Source organism: Marmota flaviventris, chromosome 5 (genome assembly GCF_047511675.1).
Source record: "Marmota flaviventris isolate mMarFla1 chromosome 5, mMarFla1.hap1, whole genome shotgun sequence".
NCBI classification, from domain to species: Eukaryota; Metazoa; Chordata; class Mammalia; order Rodentia; family Sciuridae; genus Marmota; species Marmota flaviventris.
In genome coordinates, this window is record NC_092502.1 from 100,183,937 (window position 1) to 100,209,987 (window position 26,051).

Sequence of the window (26,051 nt, forward strand, 5' to 3'; positions counted from 1 at the left end):
CTTCATCCATAACCTTCAGAGAACAGCCACTAGAACACTTTTCAAAAAAATCTGGTGCTATAATCCCAAAGCATCTCTTTGTACTAGAACAAAGGGCATTCCTCTGGGACTTCACGAAGAAAGCTGTTATAGGAGAGAAAGCAGTTTACACATGATAAATCCATTCCTACATCCCAATTCTCTAAGTTATTAAATTTCTTTTCTTCCTTCATGTAATTCCAAGGCATTTCTGATCTCTACACTTTGCTTAGGGTATGATACTACTGAGTCTAGATTTTAATCAATAAACTGTTAGAAGCACTCCCAACTGCTCAAGCCAGCTCATTTAATCCTTAATCTCTGTTAAGAGAATCCATATCAAACAATTCAGTTCATTCTAAAATTATAAACTTCTCTCCTTGAGTTTGTACCACCTGAATTCATTCCAACATATATTCTCCCAAATCTTTTGTTACATTAGTTGGTAAAACTATTTTTGCAATTCTCTTCTCCGTGATTTGACTCTGCACTTGGCTCCCTTGGATATGCTAGAATGTGACTCCAATTACCTAAATGAAAAAAGGAAAATTGGCACCCCTTGTCTAAATAAGTATCTCTGGTGAGGCTATCACAGGATCTTTGAGCAAGGCAGGAACGGCTTCATCTCACAGGAGTTGTTTCTGCTAATAAGAAAAACTGAGTATGGAGTTTGAGAATTCAATATTGTTAAAGTTGTCTAAACCTTTCCAAAGTTACCATTCCTGCTCTCAACGTTTCTTTATTGTCATCAATATTCTCATTTTCAAAAAAGAGATCTTGTATGGGTGTGAATTCCACATACAAAAGCATTTTGCAGGATCAGACCCAAGTTCAATTTTTAACATGTCAGCCCTTTGACAAAAGGTAAGGAATCCCTTTAGATCAGTCATGGACACTTGCCAGATCTTTGACCATGCCTGAAATGTGAACTTAAAATTTTGAATTATCGTTTCTTTCCATAAACCATCCATTACAGAAAGAGCTAGCCTAGGCTGCAGGGTATCACCCATAATTAGGGTGACTATATATCTCAGTTTTCCTGATTCCACCCACATCTACTATCTTGGAATTTTTAATGATGTTCCCTTTCACTTTCAAAAGTATCCTAGTTTGAACAATAAATTGTATTTACTTTTTTGGGACTATAGCTGATCAAACAGCCATTTAAATCAGCAGTTGACACTTAAAGCAACAGCAATGGGAATCTCAATTTCATTACTTAATGCCTTGGGCTGTCAGTTTACCATTCTCTTATGCTAACAGAGTTTCCACTGGTTTTAGCCAAATAGAATAATAATCAATCCTAGAGTCTCATTTTCTTGGGATTCTGTTCCCTGTAATCATCTTAGTACTAACAACTTAAATAAATCAGGATTCTTAGTTACAGACTGCAGAATCTACTCCAGATATCTAAACTGAAAGGAACTATGATCTTACAAAATTTTAAGGCAGTTTGAACCAAACCTACATTCACAGCCAATAATAATGCAGCTAAAATAAATGCTAAACATGAGACTGTTCTATTAGCAACTTCACTGTCATCATTACCCATGCTTGCTGCCTAAGGTGGGACTAGATCTATCACACAGAAGATTCCATTTCTCTGTCGATAACCCCCACCTGAGATTGTTCTCATCTGCATTCTAAGTTCTATGCAGGGCTATCTTCTTCTAGCTAAAGTATAGAATCCTAGATAGGAAAATACAACGTAATTTTACATTTATGAGCCCTTTGATACAGAAGGCATATTAGAGAGGCTTTGGTGAATTAGAGAGTGAGTCAATTTTCGGAGTCAGCCCAGAACTCAAAAGGATTAGGAGATTCATATGGAAGAAACCAGTGGTAAGAATATCAGTGGTGGCCCCAGAATTTCTACTAAGGAAGAGTTTAGAGGACACTATCTACTTGGAAGGGGAATTAGAGGACCTATCTTGAATCTGTATTTGTACAGCAAGCACATTGTCTTATTTAGCTGTGCTGCTTGTTTCAAGTGTACTCAGGAGAGTTTGTAGAGGTCTAAATCAGACAAATGAGATAAACTTTTGCACCATGACCAGATGGAAAGATAAGATATACCAAAACTATGACCCCTATGACACAAACTGGGCTATCTGCTTTTGAATAGCAAAGTTAGTGGCAAAAAGGTCCTAAGATATGTTATTCTACTACATTGACCACAGTTTCTCCTAAATAGTCCTATGAAAGAGAGAAAAAGGCTATTTATAAAAAAAAAATTGGGACATAATTTCTGAAAATAAATTAAGATACAAAATATCTTAAATTCTGAACTTCCAGATTAATTGGGTTTATTATTTCTATTCTTACCACATCTAAATTGGCACAAGCAAGGAGGACCCAGGGAACAAGTGTGTTCCTTTGTCTATGTTGCATTATGCTCATCATCCACACACACATACCCATTTTCCAAACCTGAAACATCCCTTCACTTTCACGGTAGGTTTGGGGCAACCATTGTATTTATCTCTGTGGGATCTGTGGGATACTTTTTCATTGTCCAAAGTTTATCTAAGTAATCAGTGGATGTTTCAAAACCAAAAATTGTTTATTTTCTTTTTTGTATTTTTTTTAATCAAGCCATTCACAAGTGAAACAACACAGAAGAGAAACCACATCTTTAAGAGCCATTGTGGACATGGTGAGAAAGAGAGAGGAGAGAGGCCCATGCTTGTTAAACATAAATCTTGCAGATCTGTTGGCTCCTCAGTTCATAGCATTCAACTCCCTGGCTCCTGAGCAGTTCCTTCTCCTCTGCCAGGTCTCGAGTTTTCAACGGTGGGAAATGAGTAGGAGAGGTGATAAATTCATAGTGCCGGTCCAGATAGCGCAAGTAGATGAGCATATGCAGGGCATAGGCCAGCACCAGCAGCAGGATCAGGGACATGGCCAGGCCAATCAAAACAGCTGGAGAGAAGGAAGAGGTGCAGTCCCGGGCCTTGGCAAACTGCTGCCCTTCAGTGGTAAAGCCTTGGATCTGTCAGGAGATAAAAAAGAACCGAAGTGGCCTTTGCCTTATCTTCCAGGGTCAACTTTCCACTTGGGCTCATGGTTCTGGAACTCTAATTAGGCAGATTTAACACACTATCACCATATTTGTTGCATAATGTAATCACATTATCTGACAAATATGATTGTGCTTACGAAGACAATGAAATTTGATTTTTACTTTAGGACTGATCCAGAAACTCTGGGATATATGGCTATCATATTTAAAGGGCTTGTGAAATTTAAACCTCTGAAATAAAACCTCTTTTAATCTGATTTTTAAGAATATTCTAGGGACTGGGTTTGCAGCTCAGTGGTAGAGCACTTGGCTAGCATGTATGAGGCACTGGGTTTGATTTGCAGCACCGCATACAAATAAATGAATAAAATAAAGGTCCGTTGACATCTACAAATCATTTAAACACAGAATATTCTAGTTCATGAAATCAATTTCCATGCATGTATTAGTTTGTCAGGATAAACCCAACAACTACTATGTATAACTATAAGAACTAATAAAAAAAACGAAAAAAAATGGGGAAAAAAGAATATTCCATTTCATGGAAAACCACAACTGCTATGGTGTCTCTGAAATTCAAAACATGTTAAACTGTATGGGCATAATTTTTCCAAAGATTTCAAGTCTGCCTTTGATTCGACTGACAGGAAATAGACAAGAAGAGTCTTTCAAGAGAAGACATCATGACTCTTGATGAGGTAAAATAAAAATACACTTGTGGGGCTTATGGTATACCCAGTGCTGCCTTAACTTGTTTAATACTCACAAGAGTCTATGAGCAAGTTACTATTTTACTAGTACTTTATGATGAGGAAACAGGAAAATCAAGTAACTTGCTCAGAGTTCCACAATGGTAAGTGTTGTAAAGGTATACTTCAACTCCAGGCAGTCTGGTTTTAGACTCAGATTCAGTTACGACTCAGTTGCTCCTGGTGTGCTCTGTCTCTTCTTCCTGTTGTCACTACCTCTCCCTCTTTTGTCAATTGTACAGTAGTCCTCTCTTATTATCCACAAGGCATATGTTCAAGATCCCCAGTGGATGCCTAAAACCACAGATCATACTAAACCCTATATAGTTGGCCCTGCATTTCCATAGATTCTGCATTTGTGGATTCAACTAGTGCAGATAAAAAATATTTCTTTAAATTGGATGTTCATTTTTGTTCTTTTTACTTTTCCCTAAATAATACAGTATAATGACTATTTGCATAGGATTTATATTGCATTAGGTATTGTAAGTAATCTACAGGTGTTTTAAAGTGTGTAGGAGGAGATTATACACAAATACCATGCCATTTTTATATAAGGGACTTGAGAGTCTGTGAATTTTGGTATCAGGCCAGGACTATGGAATTAATCCCCATAGAAAATAAGCAGATATATATATATATATATGTATATATATATATATATATATATACATATATATATATATATATATATATACATATATATATATATATATATATACCTATGATAAAGTTTAACAAATAAATTAGGAATAGTAAGATATTAGCAATAATAGCTAATAAAAGAACAACAATAATAATATACTGTAATAAAAGTTGTTTAAAACTTATAAATTACATATTTCTGGAATTTTCCATTTAATATTTTCAGACTGTAGCTAATTATAGGTAATTAAACCACAGAAAATGAAACCCTGGACAACTTACAGACTGTACCATACAGACTTGTTGCCATTTTTTGGAAGAACTGAATACTAGTTCCTCCTTGCATCCTGTCCAGAGAATAGGGGGAAAAAAAAGCATTTTCATATGAGTAAATAAAGTAGTTTAATTACTTGGAACTAGGAAAGGTTCAAATTGATTACAGCCCTGCTATTTAAATACTGCTGTCAAAATGAAAGAAACAAAACTAAGGACCAACTTCTTTAAAAAAAGAGAAATAACTGGAAAGCAGCCTGTTTGGCTGCATTATAGAGTCTAACCCTACACAACATCACCTCATTCAGTCACTTGTTTTTTAAAAGGTACATCAAAAAATTGAATGATCTATGAGTGTTTCACAAAGAATTCATTTTTTATGGGCATTTTAAATGGGCATTTTAGTATTTTCTCATGCCAAAATTATTATAGCCATTCATCATGCCAGAGTCTTTAGGGACCTTGTTCACCAATTGTCTGTATTCTAGACTGAACCCCAAATTGATTCTGAAGAAGGTTCCTGGCCTGGCTTCAGGCATCCCCTGCCCACACCTCTGATGCATAGTGGCCTTATTCTCAGAACAGTGCCTGAAGAGTGGAGTTCCTCAATGACAAAAGATGACCTCAATTGACTCTGCAACTCCAGCCAAAGGAAATGCTCTCAGGCTGACTGTCACTTAATTCTTAATGGGATTTGGTCGAGGACAGCAAGTATGGGAATGTCTGAAGTATGTGGTTCATCCATTTCCTGGACTAGACATTAAAAATGTTGTATGGAACCCAAAGGTGAGCTTTGTTTGACCCTGAGTTCTGAATCTCCTGAAAATTTCCAGTAAGTCCAAATATCTAGTGTCTGTTGAAAAGTCAGAAGATCCAGCAACCCTGGTCCTGTATTTACTTTAAAGCACACATCAGCTAAAGTTGAATTTTAAAATGTTCCTTGTGAATCTGGCTACACAGACACACCCAGTTCACCTCACTCATTTACCCACTGAGTCTTTGATGTCTGCTGCACCATTCTATACAGTCACCCTCATATTCAGGGGGCCCATGTGGGGATCGAAATATTCTGGAACTGTGGATCAAAAATATTCTGGTGGGGGCCTGGGGTTGTAGCTCAGTGGCTCAAGTAAAGCACTTGCATAGTACATGTGAGGCACTAGGTTTGATTCTCAGCACCACAAAAAAAAATTAATAAAATAAAGTTAAAAAAATACTCTGGGAAAAACAGTTGTACTGAACATGTACAGACTTTTTTCTTGTCATTACAGTCCACACAATACAGTTATTTATGTAGCATTTTATTGCATTGGGTATTATAAATATTTTAGAGATAACTGAGAGCATATGTAAGGTGGTATATAAGTTATATGCAAATACTAGAAAATTTTAAATAAGGGACTTGAGCATGCATGGAATTTTGTACCTATGGCTGGGGGTGGCAGCTCCAGAATCAATCCCCTGTGGATACTGAGGGACAATCACACTTTATTCTTAGAATAGACTAGACCAGAATGTCTGCACTTATGGAAAGCAGCCTTTTATTAACATAACTCAGATACCACCACCACAGCATCTTTTCCCTGGCTTGAGCTTGCATTTAAGCTACAGGTGTTTTGTTGTTTTTTTTTCCACAAGCAATGTATGTGTGTGCCTTTCCCCCACATCCTCAGCTACAGGTGTTTTTACAAGGTGCTGTGTAAGGATATTGTTGAGGACATCCACATTGCACAACATTGGGGAAGATGTACTTCTCACAGGCAAATTTTCAGTAGTCACAGGGACTCAGTAGTTATGTAAAAGAATACTTATTTCTTATACTGGCTGCTCCAAAGTTTTTAAGTTAAATTACTATGCCACATCCAGCCAGTGCAGATAGATGGTCCTGAGGTTTTATGAACCAACTTCCCCAGAGGCTTCTAACTAAACTTCCTTTTTATTCCCCACACCATTTTTTTTTCTATTTTGCCTTTTAACTATAAAACATAAATAACATAAAATTCCTGGGGCTGGATATAGTTCAGCAGCATACCGTTTGCCTTGCATTCACAAAGCCCTGAGTTCAATCCCCTGGTCCCCTCCACAAAAAAAAAAAAAAAAACATCCTATTTTTTGGTGTTCAGTTAGTGGCACTGAGTGCATTCATATTGCTGAGTACCACCACTGTCTCCAGAGCTCTTTTCATCTTACAACACTAATTAAACACTTATTAAACACTATTCTCTGTTCTCCTTCTGTCAGCCCCCAGCAACCATTATTCTACTTCCTGTCTCTCAATTTGACCACCCAAGCCAGGCATGATGGCACATGCCTGTAATCCCAGTGACTCAGGAAGCTGAGGCAGGAGGATCATGAGTTCAAAGCCAGTCTCAGCAAAAGCAAGGTACTAAGCAACCGAGTAAGACTCTGTCTCTAAAAAAAATGCAAAATAGGGCTGGGGATATGGCTCAGTGGTCAAGTGCCCCTGAGTTCAATCCCTGGTACAAAAAAAAAATTGACCACCCAAGGTACCTCATATGACTGGAATTATATAATATTTGTCCTCTTGTATCTGATTTATTTCATTTAGCATAATAACTTCAAGGTTCACCCATCTATAGCATGTATCCAAATTTCCTTCCTTTTTAAGGGTGAATTTTCATTGTATATTGTACATGCTAGATTTTGTTTACCCACTTATCCATTGGTAGACACCTTTTGGCTTTTTTGACTAATGCTGCTATGAATATAGGTGCACAGTTATCTATTCAATTCCCAACTTGCCATTCTTTGTGATATATACCCAGAAGTAGAATTACTGGATCACTTGGTAACTCTATGCTTAATTTTTTGAGAAACTGCCATATTGTTTTCCATAGCATTAACACCATTTTACATTCTCATTATCAATGCACAAGGATTCCATTTCTCCACCTCTTTGCCAATACTCCTTACGTGTGTGTGTGTGTGTGTGTGTGTATGTATGTGTGTGTGGTTGTTGTTGTTAAAGAAAAATCATCTAAGGTATGGAATGGAGTAGGATAGAATATTTCCTCTCCCTGTGGCCTATCCTAATTTGTGTGATGTGGTTTGCCTATATGTACATTTTTTGTAATATTTCTGTAAGTCACCTTAAGCTATTTCTGAAACAAGGCAGATGTATAAGTCAATTCCTCTGTTCTTATTAATTCATATTATATACAATTTATTTCTTGTTTTGTTTTGTACTGGGAATTGAACTCCGGGGCACTTAGCCACTGAGCCACATTCCCAGCCCTTTTTAAAAATATATTTTATTTAGAGACAGGACCTTGCTAAGTTGCTAAAGCTGGTTTTGAACTTGCAATCCTCCTGCCTCAGTCTTCTGAGCTGCTGGGATTACAGGCATGAGCCACTGTGCCTGGATTTCTTCCTTGTTTTTATTATTACCTCCTCAGATTCCTGCACATTTTAAAGAGCAAGACAGAAATATTTATAACATATATAAACATTTCAAACATATATGTGTCATGTCTGTATGTATGTGCATATACACACACACACACCCCACCCCACCCCACACACATATATATATGAAACATCCTTGGACCAGTCTAGAATTTGAATTCTGCCTCTACTATTTACTAACTATATCACTGAAAAAAGTATCAGATCTTTAGTCACTTCATTTGAAAAACAGGGATAATAACCACTATCCTACAGCATTGAGATATATTTTGACAATAAAGTATGTAGAATAACTACAACAGTGCAACACAAGAGAAAACTCACAAGTAGCATTGTTAATCTATGTCTGACATGGTCCTGGGTGTTTCACACACATTAAGCCATGTATTCTTTCCATTCATAAAGATAGGCCAGAAATTGAGAGAGGTTAAATACCTTATCCAGGTGGCTGAGTAGTATGTTAAATCAAGTCTATCTAACTCCAGAATGCAAGCTCCTTCCCTTCCCCAGCTGCCTCTCATCACACTACACCCTCCACCCAGCCTGGAAGGGTGATGGGGGCCATATACATACATATAAATATCCACATATCCATATGGAAAAGATTGGAAAGTGCCCTTAAAGGGGACATGCAAAGCCCTGCCTGCTATTTCAGCAAGTTGGAAGAACAAGCTAAGCTCTTTTTGCAGGTAAACAAGAGAGAGGAACTTGGCAGAATGTCTGTCAGCCTTAGATGATTCTGATGGTGAAAAGAGACTTCTCACACTCCCCTGCCTTTCCCCAAACACTTCCAAGATCTTTGGGATATTTTTGACTCCCTGTTGGGGATTCCATTCCTACACTAACTGCCAACGTTGTCACTCACACTACAATGTACTTCTTATCAGCCCTGATAGAATCACTGCTACACTCCCTGAAGGAAATGAAATAATTATCCAACAAAGCCTCTCCCCAGAAGGGCCTCTCAGTCCTGGAAGTGTCAGTCACTGGGCTTCACACCACAGCTCCACAGGGGTTTAGATTGCTGGCATTCCTCACTGATAATTATTAGTGAATAGATAAACCTGAAATAAAAGCAAGTCCTGGGTAGAGACTTGGAGGCCACAGGGAGAGGAAATATTCTATCCTACTCCATTCCATACCTTAGAAGATTTTTCTTTAATTATCTTAATTATTTTAAAGGTATGAACTTCTCTCTTCTTCTTAAATATCTTTTGTTTCAGGTGTTTTCAATATTGCATTTCTTCAACACCAAAAACACAGGTATCCTGAGCATGTTTTAGTTTATTACCTGAAAATCAATGAAGGTGACTTCCCACAAGCTTGACATGTCATCTGTGTCACTGGGCAACAAGAGAGCATCATGCTGCTGCAGGCTGCTGACACGTTGGCAGTGGTAGGAATAACTTGATGGAGCATAGATGCCAGTTACATTAAAAGTTGCTTGAACTGAATTGTTGAAAATAATCTCAACTCTGTGCAAAGTAAACCAACTCTGGCTGGACAATTTGTTGTAAGTGGTAAGGAAGAATCTGAAAATGATTATACATCAGTATTACCCATTGTACTTCCACATTTACCAAAGCAGGACACAGTATATGAACGGTACAACAGTGCCCTCTTTTGTTAGGTGGCGGAGCTGACCTGGGGAGTGGCTTCACCTTAGTTTCAAACAAGTTTCCTCTAAGTAGGTGAGAAAGAAAACAACTGACAGACGAGCCAAAAGTGAACAATACAAATCTCTACAAAAGAATACAAAGCTTTTCTTTCTCAGAATCAGTGCTCGAGTATGTGTACATTATGGCAAGAAATTTGAGAAAAAAAGTGTAAGTGGACATCAACATGGAATTAAATTGTGACTTAAAAGAACAGTAATAGCTCTCTTACTGCATGTTAATCATGCTTCTGTGTTATTTATGTGTATTTTATTTAATCTTTACTATAACACTATGAGATAGTACCATTATCCTCATTTGACAAATGTGGAGTCTATGACCGAGAGGGGTAAAATAAACTTGTGCAAGATCAGAGAGCATGTCTTGGAGTTGGGCTTCAAATCCTATCTCAGACCAGCCCTTTACTTTTAATCTTTCTGAAATGGAATATTCTCCAGCTATGAAAAATTTATATTGTTCATATGTCATGATCATTTGTTTTTATTTTTTAAAAAAATGGGTGACTGCATAGAAAAAAAAGAAGTCTGGAAGGATAGGGATCAAAACATTAGTAGTGATTAAAAATGGTATTGGATTATTAGTTATAATTTTCTTTCATTACATAGCTGAATGTTTTCTGGCTCTTCTATTTTCCGTGGCTTTTCTTTCTTATTTAGTTTGTGGGCTTCTTCAGAAGCACAGCATGAAATAAGTTGTGAATATATTAAAAGTATCTGGGAAAATCAGTCATCAAAATATGTAAGGTGGAAGAAAGAGAAATTAAAGAGGAAAGAAAGGCTACCAAAATGAGTGCACTATTAAGGAAGTTTCCACTGTGGACAAGAAGGGCTTAATGCCCAGGGGGAAGCTGGAAGCCAGGATAAAAACATGCCTCTACATGATCTCAGCCAATGGAGAGAAAGATGGGTATTCATATACTTCTTAGACTTGGGATGGGAGAGAGTGGGCTGCTTTGGCCAGAGAGAGTGGTAGTTGAAAGTTGAGCAGGTGAAGTTTAATGCTCTAAAGTAGAAAGGCCCTATAGACAGGGTATTGACAGCATATGCTAATACCTTTATCGTAAGTAATAATAAAGCTATTTTCCACTTGGAAAAATTGCTATTACAGACCAAAAATATCCCCCCACTTCTATATCAGGTAGATATAGTGTTGGTCACCTTACGGGATTCTATTTCCTTACAAAGTTTCTCTGAAAGGTGATGGCATATATTTTCTAAATTATGATCACTGAAGCACCAGTGTCCCATGATATGTTGGTAAATGCTCTGTGGAAGAAAGCTTTCCAAAGTTATGATTAGGAAACAGTAGGTTAATCAAAGTTACAAGTACAACGGTCTTCCTTAAAAGCATGTCTTCTCGGAAGTCTGACTTTCCAAGAAGAAGGCATGGTATGTAGTAATTCTCAAGCAGGTTTAACTACAAAATCCTTTTTCTGTAGAATCACAAATATTTTCACAAAATGGAAGCATTTTACAGGACACAGCTTTGGAAAAAATACTCTAGCACATCCTACTGATTTTCAAGTAATGTTGAAGACACATCTGCTTCTCTCCACTAAAACATTCCTACTATAGGAAGGGAAGCTCTACACTTTTATAAGATGAAAATGTAACGCCTTCAATTTCTCCCCACCCTCCAGAAGCAGTTTCTAACTGGCTTGGATAAACTACTGTTGGTAGATGCATCCTTCTATACATAAATATAGAAATATGTAGGCCTTTGTTGGTTGTCTACTGGAGAATTCAGAGACTTGTTCATTGCAGATAAAGAAGTGTGCATCATTATAAGGAACTACACAGATTAACTTCAAATCAGAGCCTCAGCCTTGGAAAGAGACAGAGGGAGGGAGGGAGAGAGAGAAAGAAAGAATTAGTTTAATGAAAACGACATCATATTCCAGCATTTCAGGTTCATGAATTCTTAAGTTCCTCTCTGATGAGTGGAGCATAGGTGTTTCAATAGGAACTGAAGAAAACACTCTTACAGGATCCCATCACATATAGCCATTGACTTTTCAGTGTAGTTAGCTAGCTGTGGCATTTGAAGTATCACAGTGTTTGAAGTATCACATAAAAAGACTTTGAAATCCACATACAGAATGAATAAGTTTATAGAGCTAATCTGAGGTCCTGAAATTATAATATTCCAAAGTGGTAACCTACCTACCTCATATAAAAGCTTTGTAGATTTTCAGCATCACCAAACTTCAGAGACAACCTTAAAAAAGAGATGCAACACAGATCATCAAAACACGATGACCCTTATTTCACACTATACTCAAAAATTACCTCAGAATGGATCTAGACACAAATGTAATACTTAAAACTACAAAATGTATAAAAGAAATATATAAAAGCATTTATACAATCTTAGGAATAGATGTTTTTTTGAAAATATACACAAACGAGACATAAAAGAAAAAATAATTTAGACTTAATTAAAATGAAAAATTGGGGGGCTGCAGATGTAATTCCATGCCACAGTGTTTGCCTAGCATGTGTGAGGCCCTGTGTTCAATTCCTAGCACTATTTAAATAAACAAATAAATAAGAAAAACCTTTGATCTTCAAATGACATTATTAAGAAAACAAAATAGGCAAGACAGGAGAAAATAATCCCAACATATTCACACAAGGGACTTTATCCAGAATATAATAAATTCAACAACTCAATAAGAAGATAGCACCACTTAAAAACGGTCAGAAGACTTGAACAGGTACTATATAAACAAAGATACACAATTAGTCAATGAGTATATGAAAAGATGCTCTTAGCATCATTCAACATTTGGAAAATATAAAACAAAAATCACAATAGAATACCAAAGTATAACAAACAGAATGACTAAAAGTTTTTTTTAAATGGATTCAAGTTTTTAAGACCTATATTTGTTCATATTTTCCTGAAAGTAAACATGAAATTTCCTGGAGAAGAGACAGATTATTACTTATTCATGGGAATAAAAATATTGGTTCCCCTTTTAACCCAATTTTTCCCTCTAGGCCACATGATGAGAACCAAATATCATTTTTTATATATTGATATTTATAGTAGAAGTAAAGAAGACCAAAATTATGAACCTGGGTGTTTACCTAAAAGAGAGAGAGACTTTCTGAGAGAGGAGGAGAAACATCTGTTCCCTTGGTATCAATAAATGCTCTTTGGGCAAAGAAGGGGGAATATCCTAATACATGTCCTACAATCTAAGTGGAAGAATTCAAATTAGGGAGCAAATAGTTCAACATAAAGGAGACAAATGACTGCAGGCCTAATATCCACGGTACATAAATAAATGCCTCCAACAGGTAGATAAGACATGTTTCTTGGGGTTTCCAACTCCTGAAATGACTCTATGATTCTAGTTTCATAAGACTTTAACATGTAAACACATTACTCTGAAGAGGTAAATCTCTTACTAATTTCAAGTCTTATTTTTTAACCAAGGTTCCAGTTAAATTCTTTCAGTAATATAAAAATGCAGAGACATGAATATTTTTCTCTATATCTTACACTGACCATACAAAGTATTGATCAGGATGTAAAACAACTGGAACTCTCATACAACACTGGTGGAAAGGTAAAAAGGGCAATCACTTTAAAAAAACAGTTTGGCAATTTCTGAAAAAGTTAAACACTCATATCATTTAGCCTATCTATTCTCAAATGTAATGACACCTAAAAGAAATGAAAATACATGTTGCCACAAATACTTGTACATGTATATTCATAGAAACCTTATTTGGCAAGCTATGTAAAAACTGTGGGGTGGGGACAAATTCCCATCAGGTGAATGGATAAATAAGTTGCAATGCATCTATACAGTGGAATGCTACTCAGCAATGGAAAGGAACCATTGATACAAGCAACAACATAAGATTATCCAAATCATTATGCTAAGTGAAATCAAACTGGCTAAAAAGTAGATATATATGACTATATCTATATAAAATTCTAGAAAATGCAAGCAAATCTTTAATGATAGAGGGCAGAACAATGATTTGTAGGAAGGTGGGAGTGGCTAGAGAGATGGATGGATTACAAAGAGGAACAAGGAAACTTTGGGTCCTTATGAAAGCATTTGTTATCTTGATTGTGGTGGTAGTTTTATGGGTGCACACATAGGTGGAAACTGACCATATGGAACACTTTAAATATGTGTAGTTTATTGTCTGTCATTTATATCTCAAAAAGGTTGAAAATGTAAGAATGGTTAAAAAAATAATTATACTAGAAAATGTAAGAAATTTAAATATACAAAGGATATTGCTACTATGTCATTAAAATATCTACAAGTTATAATACCTCAAAGTACACTGTAAAACAAAAAATCAAAAGCAGGTTATCTATAAAATATGCAATTGCAAACTTGAAAACTATCACCCATATACAATCTCAGTAATTCAGTCTCTCTAATCAAAAAATATAAATATCAGTGATCAGACTGAAGTTCATCTTAATCCTATTTATGGGGAAAGGTAGAGTTATTAACAAAATAAACCATATATGTAAATTGATAATATTTTCCACTTTCTGACATCATAAACTCAGAAACCTTAGATATACTCCTTTACAAACTCTTTATAAGCTTATTTATTTGGTAAAGCAAATATTCAACCGCCTCTTTCCCTGTATTTTATAGTTGACAACAAATTACTGAAAATACTTTGAAAAAAATGCATTTCTTTAATAGTATTTCATAAATCTAATTATTTATTCCAATAGAAATTTTCCTAGTTCTTCCATGGGACCAGAATGACTGGGTTCCCATTAACTGGCTCTATAATGATGCACTAAACCTCAGAGAAAAGCCATTGTCAACCCACCTAATCTCTGTCCCTGCCTCCTAATGAAGCAGCCTATTAGCCTCCAAGCTTCCTTCCCTCCAATAGTTCTTCTCCAGCAGTCCTGGTTTCAGCAGAATCTGGTTAACAATGTTCTGCTTTGAGTAAAGAACATGAGGTCTGTTTTCACAAAGCAAATTCAGCATTCATTAAGTGCTAGGTACTGTGGCATCAAAACCAAAAGGGATTTACAACCTAAAGCAAGAGTTGGGAAAAGGATCTTTTTTTACTTTTTCAAGTGCCCTACTCTTACACATTTAAAACCGATTCTAAATTCATCAGACTATAACTGTCTAAATTCAAAATATACACAGATGCTGGGATTATGTTCTATTTACAGGGCTTTCACTATTTATAAAGACTTCCGTAGCAAATCTGTCTGCCAAATTTGCTTCTCCCTGAACATTTTGTTTCCAAGAGCTAGAACATGGTCATTTTTTTTTAATCCATGCTTTTGACCTTACATGGTTATGTCTTTGCTTGGGTTTATTCTCTCAGCAACTCCCATTCCTGTTCTTTCATATAAAATTTCCTCACCAGCACACAAAGGCCTCTCATTCATTTAAGCAATTCACAGAAATCAACCACATTGTCTCAGTGGCTGGTTTTTGATTGTCTCACTCACTGGGAAACTTGCCACACCCTCAGGTGAACACACTCACCTGAGGACTACCCCCAAAATTAATTTAAGCTTTCAAGTCCTCTCTACCAGGTAATTAGACACCAACTCACTCTTTTGAAGTTGAGAATACTACTCATGTGAATAACATTTGACAAGTTCTCAAAATTCTTATGAATACATCTTATTTGACTTTCATAACCCTGTAAGATAGGGCCAAGGGGAAGGAATTAAAATGTCATTAAACACTTCCTCTCCCGGTTCTGTTAAATACAAATTGTGAGTCTGCAATAAATTTTGAAACTCATTTGAACCTTGATTTCCTCAACTGGAACAGGGATGGTGACCTGTGACTTAGAGGGATATTATGAGGAATAAGAGATAATGGGCTTGTTATGGCCTCTATACAGTGCCTGACCCATGTACATGTAAGACTTCTTGGTCACAATGAGTAGATATCATCACATCCATCTATTAGGTAGGAGTTTGGGGACATCAAAATGGCAGTGGAAGGGTGTAAGAAAGATGCCAATGGAGAACAATACAGGGAGATAAGTCATGTCTCTGTTTTTGATAAATAACATTACCATGACAACTCCCACCACTGAGGATTTATCACCATAATAATTCCTGCCACAGGTTTGGTATATTAAAATGACCAATGGGGATAAATTGGGTAGTACTCTAATTAGGTTTTCTAAAGTAACCAATGGGAGAAAATTGGACAATATTCTAATCAGCTATCATAAGGTAAACAATGGGAGCGAGTGGGGTGAAGTCTTTAATCTGGTTTGTATAGGAAAGAGAACTCCTCAGAGCTCAGTGTATAAGACACTAATTTCCAGACACCAGGGCCTTGTGTTTCTCTTTCTTGCTTGACCCACTCCATTCTACATTACAGAATGATACCCTCACTTTCAACTTTGCTTTTAATAAATCTGTACTTGGCCTGTTATTTGTGTGTGTTTTACTCATTTCTTTGTTCAGGACATCAAGGACTTAAACTCAACTGGACACCCTGATGATAACACATCTGATACATGATGACCCTACAGGTCCTATTTGTAAAATCACAAAGTTCACTGGGAGAACTGGGTCTAGAAGTCAAATTTTAATTTTTTTCCATCTGTAGGCTCCTAGTGGTCACTAAGGTCCCCAAAGCCCAGTGAAAAGCTGTGGTGTTCTGATTTTCCCTACAAAAACCTTATAGTCATAATAAATGCAATTTAGGTGGGCCAGTCAACCAAGTTATCTCCAGGCAATCAGCCTCTCTCTGTGCAACTGACCACAAATAAAGAGCCCTGTAGGGAATAAATTAGAGCCTGAGGAAAAAGGTTCTGAGCTCTCAGCAGTGTTGGCATCTCTTTCATAGTCTATGATAGTCATGCTATAACAGGATAAACAGATATGGGATGATTTTGAATGTTTACACTTTCAATTCCCTAAATTTTTGTTAAGTTGGTCATTCTCAATCGCAAAATACTAATACTTATAATGTGACTTTTAAGTGTACATTAATATAATCCATTTTTATCCATCATCAAGAATTTTTAGATGAGGAATAAAAAGGTATTTTCAGCCAAACTATATAAAGTGTAAAAAGAACACACACACACACACACACACACACACACATATATATATATATGTCATGTTTTATACAAAGCATCCTATCCATCTGAACCAAACCAGAACACATGCAAAGAATCTTCCAAAAACATCCATTTTACCAGCAAATATTAAAAAAAAGAGTATAACGTATCAAATTCCCCCCCCCCCCCCGGACCAAAGCAAGTAATAGCAAAATTTCTTGTTTTGATGACTGAAAAGCAGAGAAAGACATTGGAAATTGATTTGTTCTTCAAGAGGGACATCTATTTAATCAGCTTATCTCAAATCAAAACTAATTGTTCTCATCAGGTTGAAATGTCCTAAAGAGTTCTCTGAAATTTGGCCACTCAAAGGTACCCTTGCACATTTGCAAACAAACAGTGTTCCATAACTTCAGAATCCCCCCTGCAGTCAGACATTTGTCCTAGCTAAAGTGAATCTTCTCTGTTTAATCCACATATATAACTCGGCTTTGACATGTAATTTCTTCCATGGTGAGACAAAAGTAGTTTAATACCTAACATTTAGACTTAGACTAAGCCTGAAGTCCTTTTCTATTCTTTCCTTTTTCTTCAGAATGGGTTTGGAAACCCTCATTTTAAAAACCCTCGTTTTCCATAAAGTTCTTATGACAATTGTTTAAAAGGTCCACAAGGAAATTGCCAGGAAAAAAATTTTAAATATATAAAGTTAATTTCTGACTTGTTCTTTCATTTATATATTAAACACTTGCTCCCTTCCTCAAAGAATGTCAGGGTCATGTTCAAAGGAGTCCCCCTTTTTTTCTGAAATGACAAAAAAAAAAAAAAAGGATTTTTATAGTTAACAGACTACAATACCCCTCAAGGATGCCTCAAGCAAATAGATCCACTTACGTGGCACTTTCCTCACTGCAGTTTGAGTTGCCAGTATCCACTACTGCCTTTTGATCAAATGTTTCATCTGTAAGGTCCAGCCAGGTCAGATTCTTAAATTTAATTGTTATTCTTTTGGCCCAGAAGAGAATGCAGGAAATTCCATCAACGGAGACATTAACAGGGTTATGATGGCTGAAGGCATTCCCATGTTCTTTTTCTAAATGTCCCTCTTGGCTCAGATTTTTAAAAGCCTAATTAACCAAATAAAATAAAATTTAAAAATAAACATGTCCATGATACAAAAGTCTTCCTAGAAGTAAAAAGGCTAATTAATATCTTATAATGATAGACATATGTCAAACATTTATTAAAATCCATAAAATGTACAACACAAAGAGTGAACCAATTACTCCAATGCAAGTACAGATAAAAGAAAAATTAATTAAGAGGGAGCAACAAGGCAAGCTCAAGGATAATCAAAGACAAACTTCTAGAAGGGAGATCAGTAGAGTACAGCAAGTGGATTAGCGGGTAAGAAGAGGGGAGGGAAAGGAAAGATACTGGGGAAGGAGACTGAGCAAATAATGTGCATGCAAAAATATGACATGAATTCCACTATTATGTACAATTATAATGTACCAATAAAAAAGAAAGCACAAACCAACAAAAAATAAAAATGATATAAAAGGATAAAATGCTACTGTAATGATCCTGTCTGGAAAGCAATAAAAATAAAACTGAATATTGTAATAAAAATATAAGACAGCAAGTAAAATTAAGTATTTCAGGTTTTTCTAATTTATAAGAACACTATAATATACTCCCCTACTCAAAGTTCAAGCAAAACTATGTTAAATATTAACAGAATTATTATTTATATTTTTACTATGCCGCTGTTTTAATTATTTAAAAGACAGATTACAATCTAATTCTCGGATAGACCCATACCTTCATGATTGGTATTGTTGTGAAATTCTGGATTGGTTTCATATCTCCATTATTCTGTTGACCTGTCAAATAAAGATGTGAGTACCAAGGCTAAAGAATATCAATGTATGAATGTCATTGAATGACAATAATATGCTAAGCACTGTGAAATATATCAGACTTGAGTCTCCTTTGCCTCATACTAGTTTAAGAAATTTTTCACATGGGGAATCTAGGTACAAACAAACACCACTACTGATCAGGGAAGTCTGTAACAGAAAAAAGCTGTTCTTTAACACCCTCCACCAAGGAATCACAGGGGCAATACAAGTCTTACCTTTCTTTATAACCACTTCTTTATTTGAAGATGTTTGAGAACTGAAATTGGAAAAAAAATTAAAATGCTAAGCAAGTACCTACAATTCAGTTTACATGAAGCTTTCAGAAGTATATTTAAGTTATTTTATCCCAGAGCCGAGGAGCAGAACCTCAGCCTGTCAGAACTGTTCATTTTTTAATGGTGAATTTCTGATATCAAAAGTAATATATGTTCTTCAAACAAATATGTAGACAATTCAGAAAAAAATTTAAAGAAAAAAATTTAAAAATCAACCTTGATCCTTATTCATTGAATATTGTACAGAGCCTTTCATATGTGAAGCAGAGGTTGAACCAACAAAAAATAATAACAAAATAATAAAGCATAATAAAATATTTTATAGGGAAATGTTATACTACATTGAATTGCTAATATATTAAAGCCAAATATGCATTTCTTTTTAAAATCTATTTCTTCATCAGATTTTTATAACTTTATTTTATTTATTTTTTTTAATGTGGTGCATCACACATGTTAGGCAAGCGCTCTATCACTGAGCCACAACCCCAGCCCTAAAATATGCAATTCTTTTAAAAAAAATTTTTAAAAAATCAGTTACCAAAATGGTATTTTAAAAAATGATGAGAATATAAATGATATATATGTATATGTGTATATATATATATATATATACATAAATATATACACACATACACTTCCAGTCTCTCTATACACACATAACAGACATACATACACCATACACATATTTACTTTTCATAAAACTTTAAAATAGATTTTTGTGAACATACTATTTTGGAGACTGCAATTTCTTAACATAAAATATATCACAAATAGTTACCCATGTTATATATTTTTCTGATACAATTTTGAATTCAATGTGATATTACATAATGAAATCATTATCATAATATCTTTAACCTCATTCCCATTCTTTTTTTTTTTTTTTTTGGTACCAGAAATTGAACCCAAGGGCATTTAACCACTGAGTCACATCCCCAACCATTTTAATTTTTTATTTTGTAATAGGGTCTCATTAAGTTGCTGAGGCTGAGGCTGCCTTTGAACTTGTGATCCTCCTGCCTCAGCCTCCTGAGTCATTGCCAAATTCCTATTATTTTTCTTTTTTTATAGTTGTAGATGGACAGAATGCCTTTATTTTATTTATTTTTATGTAGTGCTAAGGATCGAACCCAGTTCCTCAAACATGCTAGGAAAGCACACTGCCACTGAGCTACAGCCCCAGCCCCAACTCCAAATTCCTATTCTTAATTATTTAAGTTGTGCTATGAATTGAGGGTCCCCCAAAATTTCATGCTGATTAAATACTTGGTACCACAATGTCAGTATTATGAGGTGTCAGTGTTGGGAGGTCAGGTATAATGGGAGATCTTTATGTTATTGAGGGTATGTAGTAGTTTTTATATGAACCCTTAACAGTTCTTGAGAGAAAGGTGTTACAAAAGGAGCATGCCTGGCCCCTCCTGCTCTCTCTGGTTCCTGGCTCAAGATGTGATCCCTTGTTCCTGACACATGTTCCATCATTACCATTCACCATCCACCAGGGAGCCCTCACCAAAACTGAGTCAATACAGGGACCATGCTTCTAAACTTCTAAAATTGTGAGATAAAAAACCTCTTTTATTTTTCATTAGTAGCCTATGTCAGGTATTCCATTACAGTAATTAAAAGCTAATTCATATAAGTTGTTTCCAATTTGGGGGTAGTGTAAAAACACTGCTTTGTTATTATGGATTATTTGTTCATATCCATGTGAAGCTCTTTAAGATAAATTCCTGAAGTGAAGTCATTAAGTTATAAGCATACATACATGTTTCATCATGAAATGTTTTATAAACAAAAATATTTTTAAAACCACCCTATCTGCCTGTTCCTATCATCTAGCTTTAGTAATTATCAAGTCATAACCCATTTCTCCCCTGTGGTATTATTTTGAAGAAAATATCAGAAATTATATCATTTTGATATCTATCTCTAAAAGATAAGGACTTCAAAAATAATAATAAGATTACATCTATAAATATTGATAATTTTTTAACATTAAATATTTTCAGTGTTTAAATCTCCAAGTGGGTCATAAATGTTCTAAAGATTTTAAGTTTATTTATTGTACATTTGAAGTTTTTCATAAGTTTTACCTATAGTATATGAGAATGCAGATCAAACTCTATGCTTAACATATCACTATCATGTAACCTGAACATTTTAATTATTAAAGAATATATAGTATTTGTCATGATATGTATGCAAAAAATAATTATAGCCAAAGAGTACTAAAGCCATATCAAAGTAAAGTGTTTAGAATTAATCATATGGCATCAATTACAAATTAAATGTACAATTCTCTTTGCAATATGACATTTATTATCTAAAGGAATTTCTGAAGATGACAAATTGGGGACAATGATGTCTACTAGATGCCTTAAATAAATTCATGAATGCATGCAATTATTCACTGATTTTATTCACTCATTTTGTGGAGCTATAATTTATGTACAGTTAACTATATATAATGTATACAAATCTATAAAGTGATGTCACATACTCATGACATCACTGCTACAATAAAGATACAGAATATTTATATCACTCATAAAAATATCCCCAAACATTTCTGCATTCAAGAGATGTTCCCTCCACCCTTAGCCTTAGGAAAGTATAGACAGGCTTTCTGTCCCTTTAGATTAGTTTGCATTTTCTAGAATTTTATATTAATAGAATCATATAACATATATTCTTTGGTGTTTGGCTTTTTTCAGTCTTAACATAATGACTGTTAAATCAGTGTATATTGTTGCATATATCGAGCATTCACTCCATTTTATTGCTAAGAAATATTTTATTGTTGATATACCACATTTTATTTGTCTTTGCATATATTGATGGGCATCTAGCATATTTCTAATTTGGGACTACTTCAAATAAAGATTTAAGAACTCTCTCATTATAATATTTTGTGTGGAAAATGTTATTATTTATAGTAGGATTCTTGTTAGAGGAGTTAGCATGAATCAGTCCTCTGAGCCCATTCTAGGAGCACTAAGAAATTTAATTTCCTGAGTTAAACTCCAAATTCTATAATGCAAATTAAAATGTCACTAGATATATAAGAAAAACTAATATCCAGTCACTACTTCTTGGAGAGCTTCGAGCTTTCTAATAATATAATATTATAATATATGAATCTTATAATAATATAAAACTATATTATAATAATATAACCACACAAATAGATTTTTAAATGTTCCTTAATTTGAATTTTATTGAAAAATCATATTTCATGATGCCAGATTATATACTCAATTTTTAAATATCTTAGTGAACAAAAACAGAAAATTGTGATATGTTTTACCTAGGTAAGATAAAAATTGATCAGATCAATTGGAAATATCTAGTTAGTAAGGAGGTTAGTAAATGTTTATTGAATAAAAGTATAGAGTGAATGAATAAGCTACAATATCATTGGTAGTACTGGCTTGATACTCTGCACTGTTAATTAAATTTTTCCATGTGTTCACTAATGAAAGATTTCTGGTAGACAACACAAGCTCACTGTTGTTTCAATGTTTCTGGTCTGAACATCCAATAATAATGGATATAATAATGCTGTTAGACTTTCTAAAACAAGCTGTAATCCAGATAGGCTTTACACACACCTCTAAGTCTGAATTAATGAGGTTTTACTGGAAACCATTATCTCAAGCCAAACAAAATACATGTACATTTTCCTATTACTATATAATCTCTGAACCACAGCAGAAACTATTTAAACCCTTTTCCAGTAAAAAGGATCTCTACAGCATTAGAAAGGTAATCAAGCATCTTAGATTTGTAGCAGTGAGTGCAATATGCCTTCATGCAGGTGAATGTGACAATGAGGCAGCTCTACTGTGTTCCTTCTGAGAACAAAAGTCACACTCCCACCATGACTTACAGGCTCAAAGTCCTCAACCTGCCAACTGTACTTACCTCAGTTTACCTCTTCTCTTTTCTCTCTGCTCCAGCTACACTACCTTTCTTCAGGCCCCATGTTTCTTTCTTTCCTCATAAAAGCCTTAAAACATGCTGTTCTCTATCTGCAATGTTCTGCATCATCCTGTTATTTTCTACCTATTCTCCCAATCACAACTCAAATATCTGTTCCTCAGGAAAATGGTTTCTAACTTCTCACACTAGTTCAGATATCATTTTATGTGCTCAGAGCTTCCCATATTTTTTCCTCACAACATATTTCCATGTTTATTAATAATTATATTTATCACTTGATTAATGAGCATCTCTTCACTAGTCTTAGTCTATGAGGGCAGGGACTTTGCCTATTTTGGTCTTCACTAAAGACCCAGAGACTAGTATAGTGCCTAGCTAATGAAAAGTACAAAGTATTTTTAAAATGTGTTACATGCAGGAACAACCAAACAAATTAATAAGCTCTGAAATCAAGGTGGAAAATACAAGATCACACAGTTTCCTTTTGATTCCAGAATAAACCCAGCATGAGGAAGGAATGTGAAAAGTAAGAATGGTGACATGCATTCTCTCTAAGCTTAAGGAAAGCTGTATCAAGCTCATCCTTCCTAAAGACTTTTAAATCTTGAATAGTATTTTGAGTTGAAAGATATTTTTTATTTCAGATCCATGATTTGAAAGAAAATTCATGAAACAGCAATCAAGAGATATCTGAGCTTTATAATGAATTAAAATCCCATATTAGACTTGAATGATAATTGATTTATACAATTTTTAATATCTAAAGCTTCTGCAGCTAAGATTATTTAAATCTGTTAACCTTGCCTTAAAAACAGAATAGGATTTTTATAATTCTTTTTTTTTAGTTATAGATGGACATAATGCCTTTATTTATTTATTTATTTTAATGTGGTGCTGAGGATCAAACCTAGTGTTTCATACGTGCTAGGCAAGTACTGAGCTACAACCCAGCCCGGGTTTTTATAATTCTTTTCCACTGTAATACACAGATCAGTCATTTCTGTATAAACTTGGTGATGAAACATTATTAAACTAACCACCTAAGGAAAATAAGTCATTCACTATTTAAAAGCAAACCTGAAGGAAGATACCAATTAATTCGGGGAAAAAAAGGGGTAAAAACAATTTAAGATGCCTATCCTTACAGCTTTTATCTGCTGCTGACTTAAGAACTCTTTAAGACAAGTTTTTCTAGACCACTCTGCTTGCTGGTATGCTTTGTGTTCACACTAAATTCCCTGGTGCTTTTGTTGAAACAGCACATAATGAAAAATTGGGAGACCTAACATAAATTAACTGCTATTCAGATTCCAAATATTCTTTTATTATAGATAAACTTCTATGTGCTCCCTCATACAGTATGGAAAGAAACCAAAGTGACAACAAGAGGAGAAATAGAAATTGTGCTAGTTAATTAGAAATACTGTGTATCATACACAATTACCATCTCAGACCAGTTAAAATTATTTAATACCTTTTCTTTAAGGGACATGTTATATATTTCTGAGATTTTATATTTTTTCTTACTTCCCACAGAATAACAGGAGAAATTATGAAATTAACATTTACTTATAAGTATAAAAGAAACCTGAACACTGATTTAAGGAAACATTTTCTGATAGACATATACTTGCACATGTATTACAATGCTTCTTGAGTATTATGAATAAATAATCCTTGCCTCTTATAATAAAGATTATTTTTAATCTTAATTATAAACTCCAGTTTGATAATTTTAGTAGCTAGCTCTTCATTTTGAACCATTTAGTAGCTAGTTTATCAATTTTGAACCATAAACAAATATAGATATTTGACATTTAAAGAAATAACAGTACCATCTCATGTCAGACTTGCATTGAAGTTCACAAATGCATTTCATTAAAAGATGTATAAATGCTCACCTTACATTCTTCCTGGTAAATATCTGGTCCAAAGTTAGTGAAAATCCCATACATAGAAAAAGAAGTGAAAAACTAAACAAGATTTTTCTTCCCATCAAGGAATGAATCAGTTTCTTCAAACCAAGCACATCTGTTAATTCATAATGCAAACAGAGCAGAAGCAGTACTTTTCATGCTTTGTAACTGATAGCATATTCAACCAATAAAAGGACAGCTTTCCCCAGGATGTATTATGTGGGGGAAGGCAGAGGGAGGGACCTAATAATGCTTACTTTAGAGTACAGAATGAAACCAATATTTAGATTTTTAATTACTCATCTCATTGAATGATTATTAGGAAGGAATTTTTTAAGAGAAAATCTATGTCAGATAAGATCTTTTCAGAAAGTTGCATTGTTTTGATACTGTCACATAAAATCTATAAAGTATATATTTTTACATGCATCTTTCAGGTGACTAAATCAGTTTAAAAAAATCTCTGGAACTTACCTATATTTACATATATGTTCTAGTTCAAGGTTTCCTGTTGAATTCCTACCTCTCCACCTGCTGAGAGGCATTGAAGGGAGTGTTGAAGAGCACTGGCTTTGGAGTCAGACACCAGCCAACTGCACACCCAGCTGGGGACTTACCAGTTGTCTAAAACCAGGCAAGTGGTTTTCCCTCCAAATCCTTGTTTCTTCATCTGTGGAATGGGTACAAGAATACTTAAAGAATTGTTGTGAACCTTAAATAGAATCAATCAATCCTAGATGAAAGCCTCTTCTTCAGTGCTTAGCTAAATAAAGAACACCCATTGTTACTGACTGATGTTTACTTGCACCAGACCGGCTTAAGAAGCTTTCAAAAATAGGACCCAATAGGACTCAATCTTTATCGGTTATTTTACATTTTAGAAAACTACAATTAAAATGCCACAATAAAGAAAGTCTTCCAAACAGAAGTGGCAGCAATTTTATCACCTAGTGACCTTTATCTCATTAATGATAAAGTACTGGTAGCTGAAAGGGACACTTATTTCCCCTGAGATTTTTTTCATTAGTGCATTTTAATTATATAAAATAAAGGTTTTAATTGTGGCATACTTCTACATCCAAATACCATCCCTTGATCATAGCCACCTCCCTGTTACTACTCTCCC

General features: G+C 34.8%; 1 protein-coding gene across 5 annotated transcripts in view; it reads right to left on the bottom strand.

Moving 5' to 3' along the window:
- Positions 1-2,613: 2,613 nt before the first annotated feature.
- The window catches only part of LOC114086405 (V-type proton ATPase subunit S1-like protein), a 34,228-nt gene continuing 10,790 nt past the window's right edge, over positions 2,614-26,051 (bottom strand). For 3 of the 5 annotated variants that reach the window (XM_071611864.1, XM_071611863.1, XM_071611862.1), the window contains 8 exons: positions 25,543-25,595; positions 25,400-25,459; positions 19,002-19,042; positions 18,686-18,747; positions 17,756-17,988; positions 11,976-12,026; positions 9,425-9,665; positions 2,614-3,010 (listed from right to left, as the gene is read on the bottom strand). In XM_071611864.1, coding sequence (XP_071467965.1) covers positions 2,708-3,010; positions 9,425-9,665; positions 11,976-12,026; positions 17,756-17,988; positions 18,686-18,747; positions 19,002-19,042; positions 25,400-25,459; positions 25,543-25,595 — 1,044 coding nt within the window. In that variant the 3' untranslated portion in view covers positions 2,614-2,707. Of the gene's footprint in view, positions 3,011-9,424; positions 9,666-11,975; positions 12,027-17,755; positions 17,989-18,685; positions 18,748-19,001; positions 19,043-24,910; positions 25,041-25,399; positions 25,460-25,542; positions 25,596-26,051 lie in introns of those variants that run through there. The other 2 variants (XM_071611866.1, XM_071611865.1) reach the window with 2 other exon arrangements.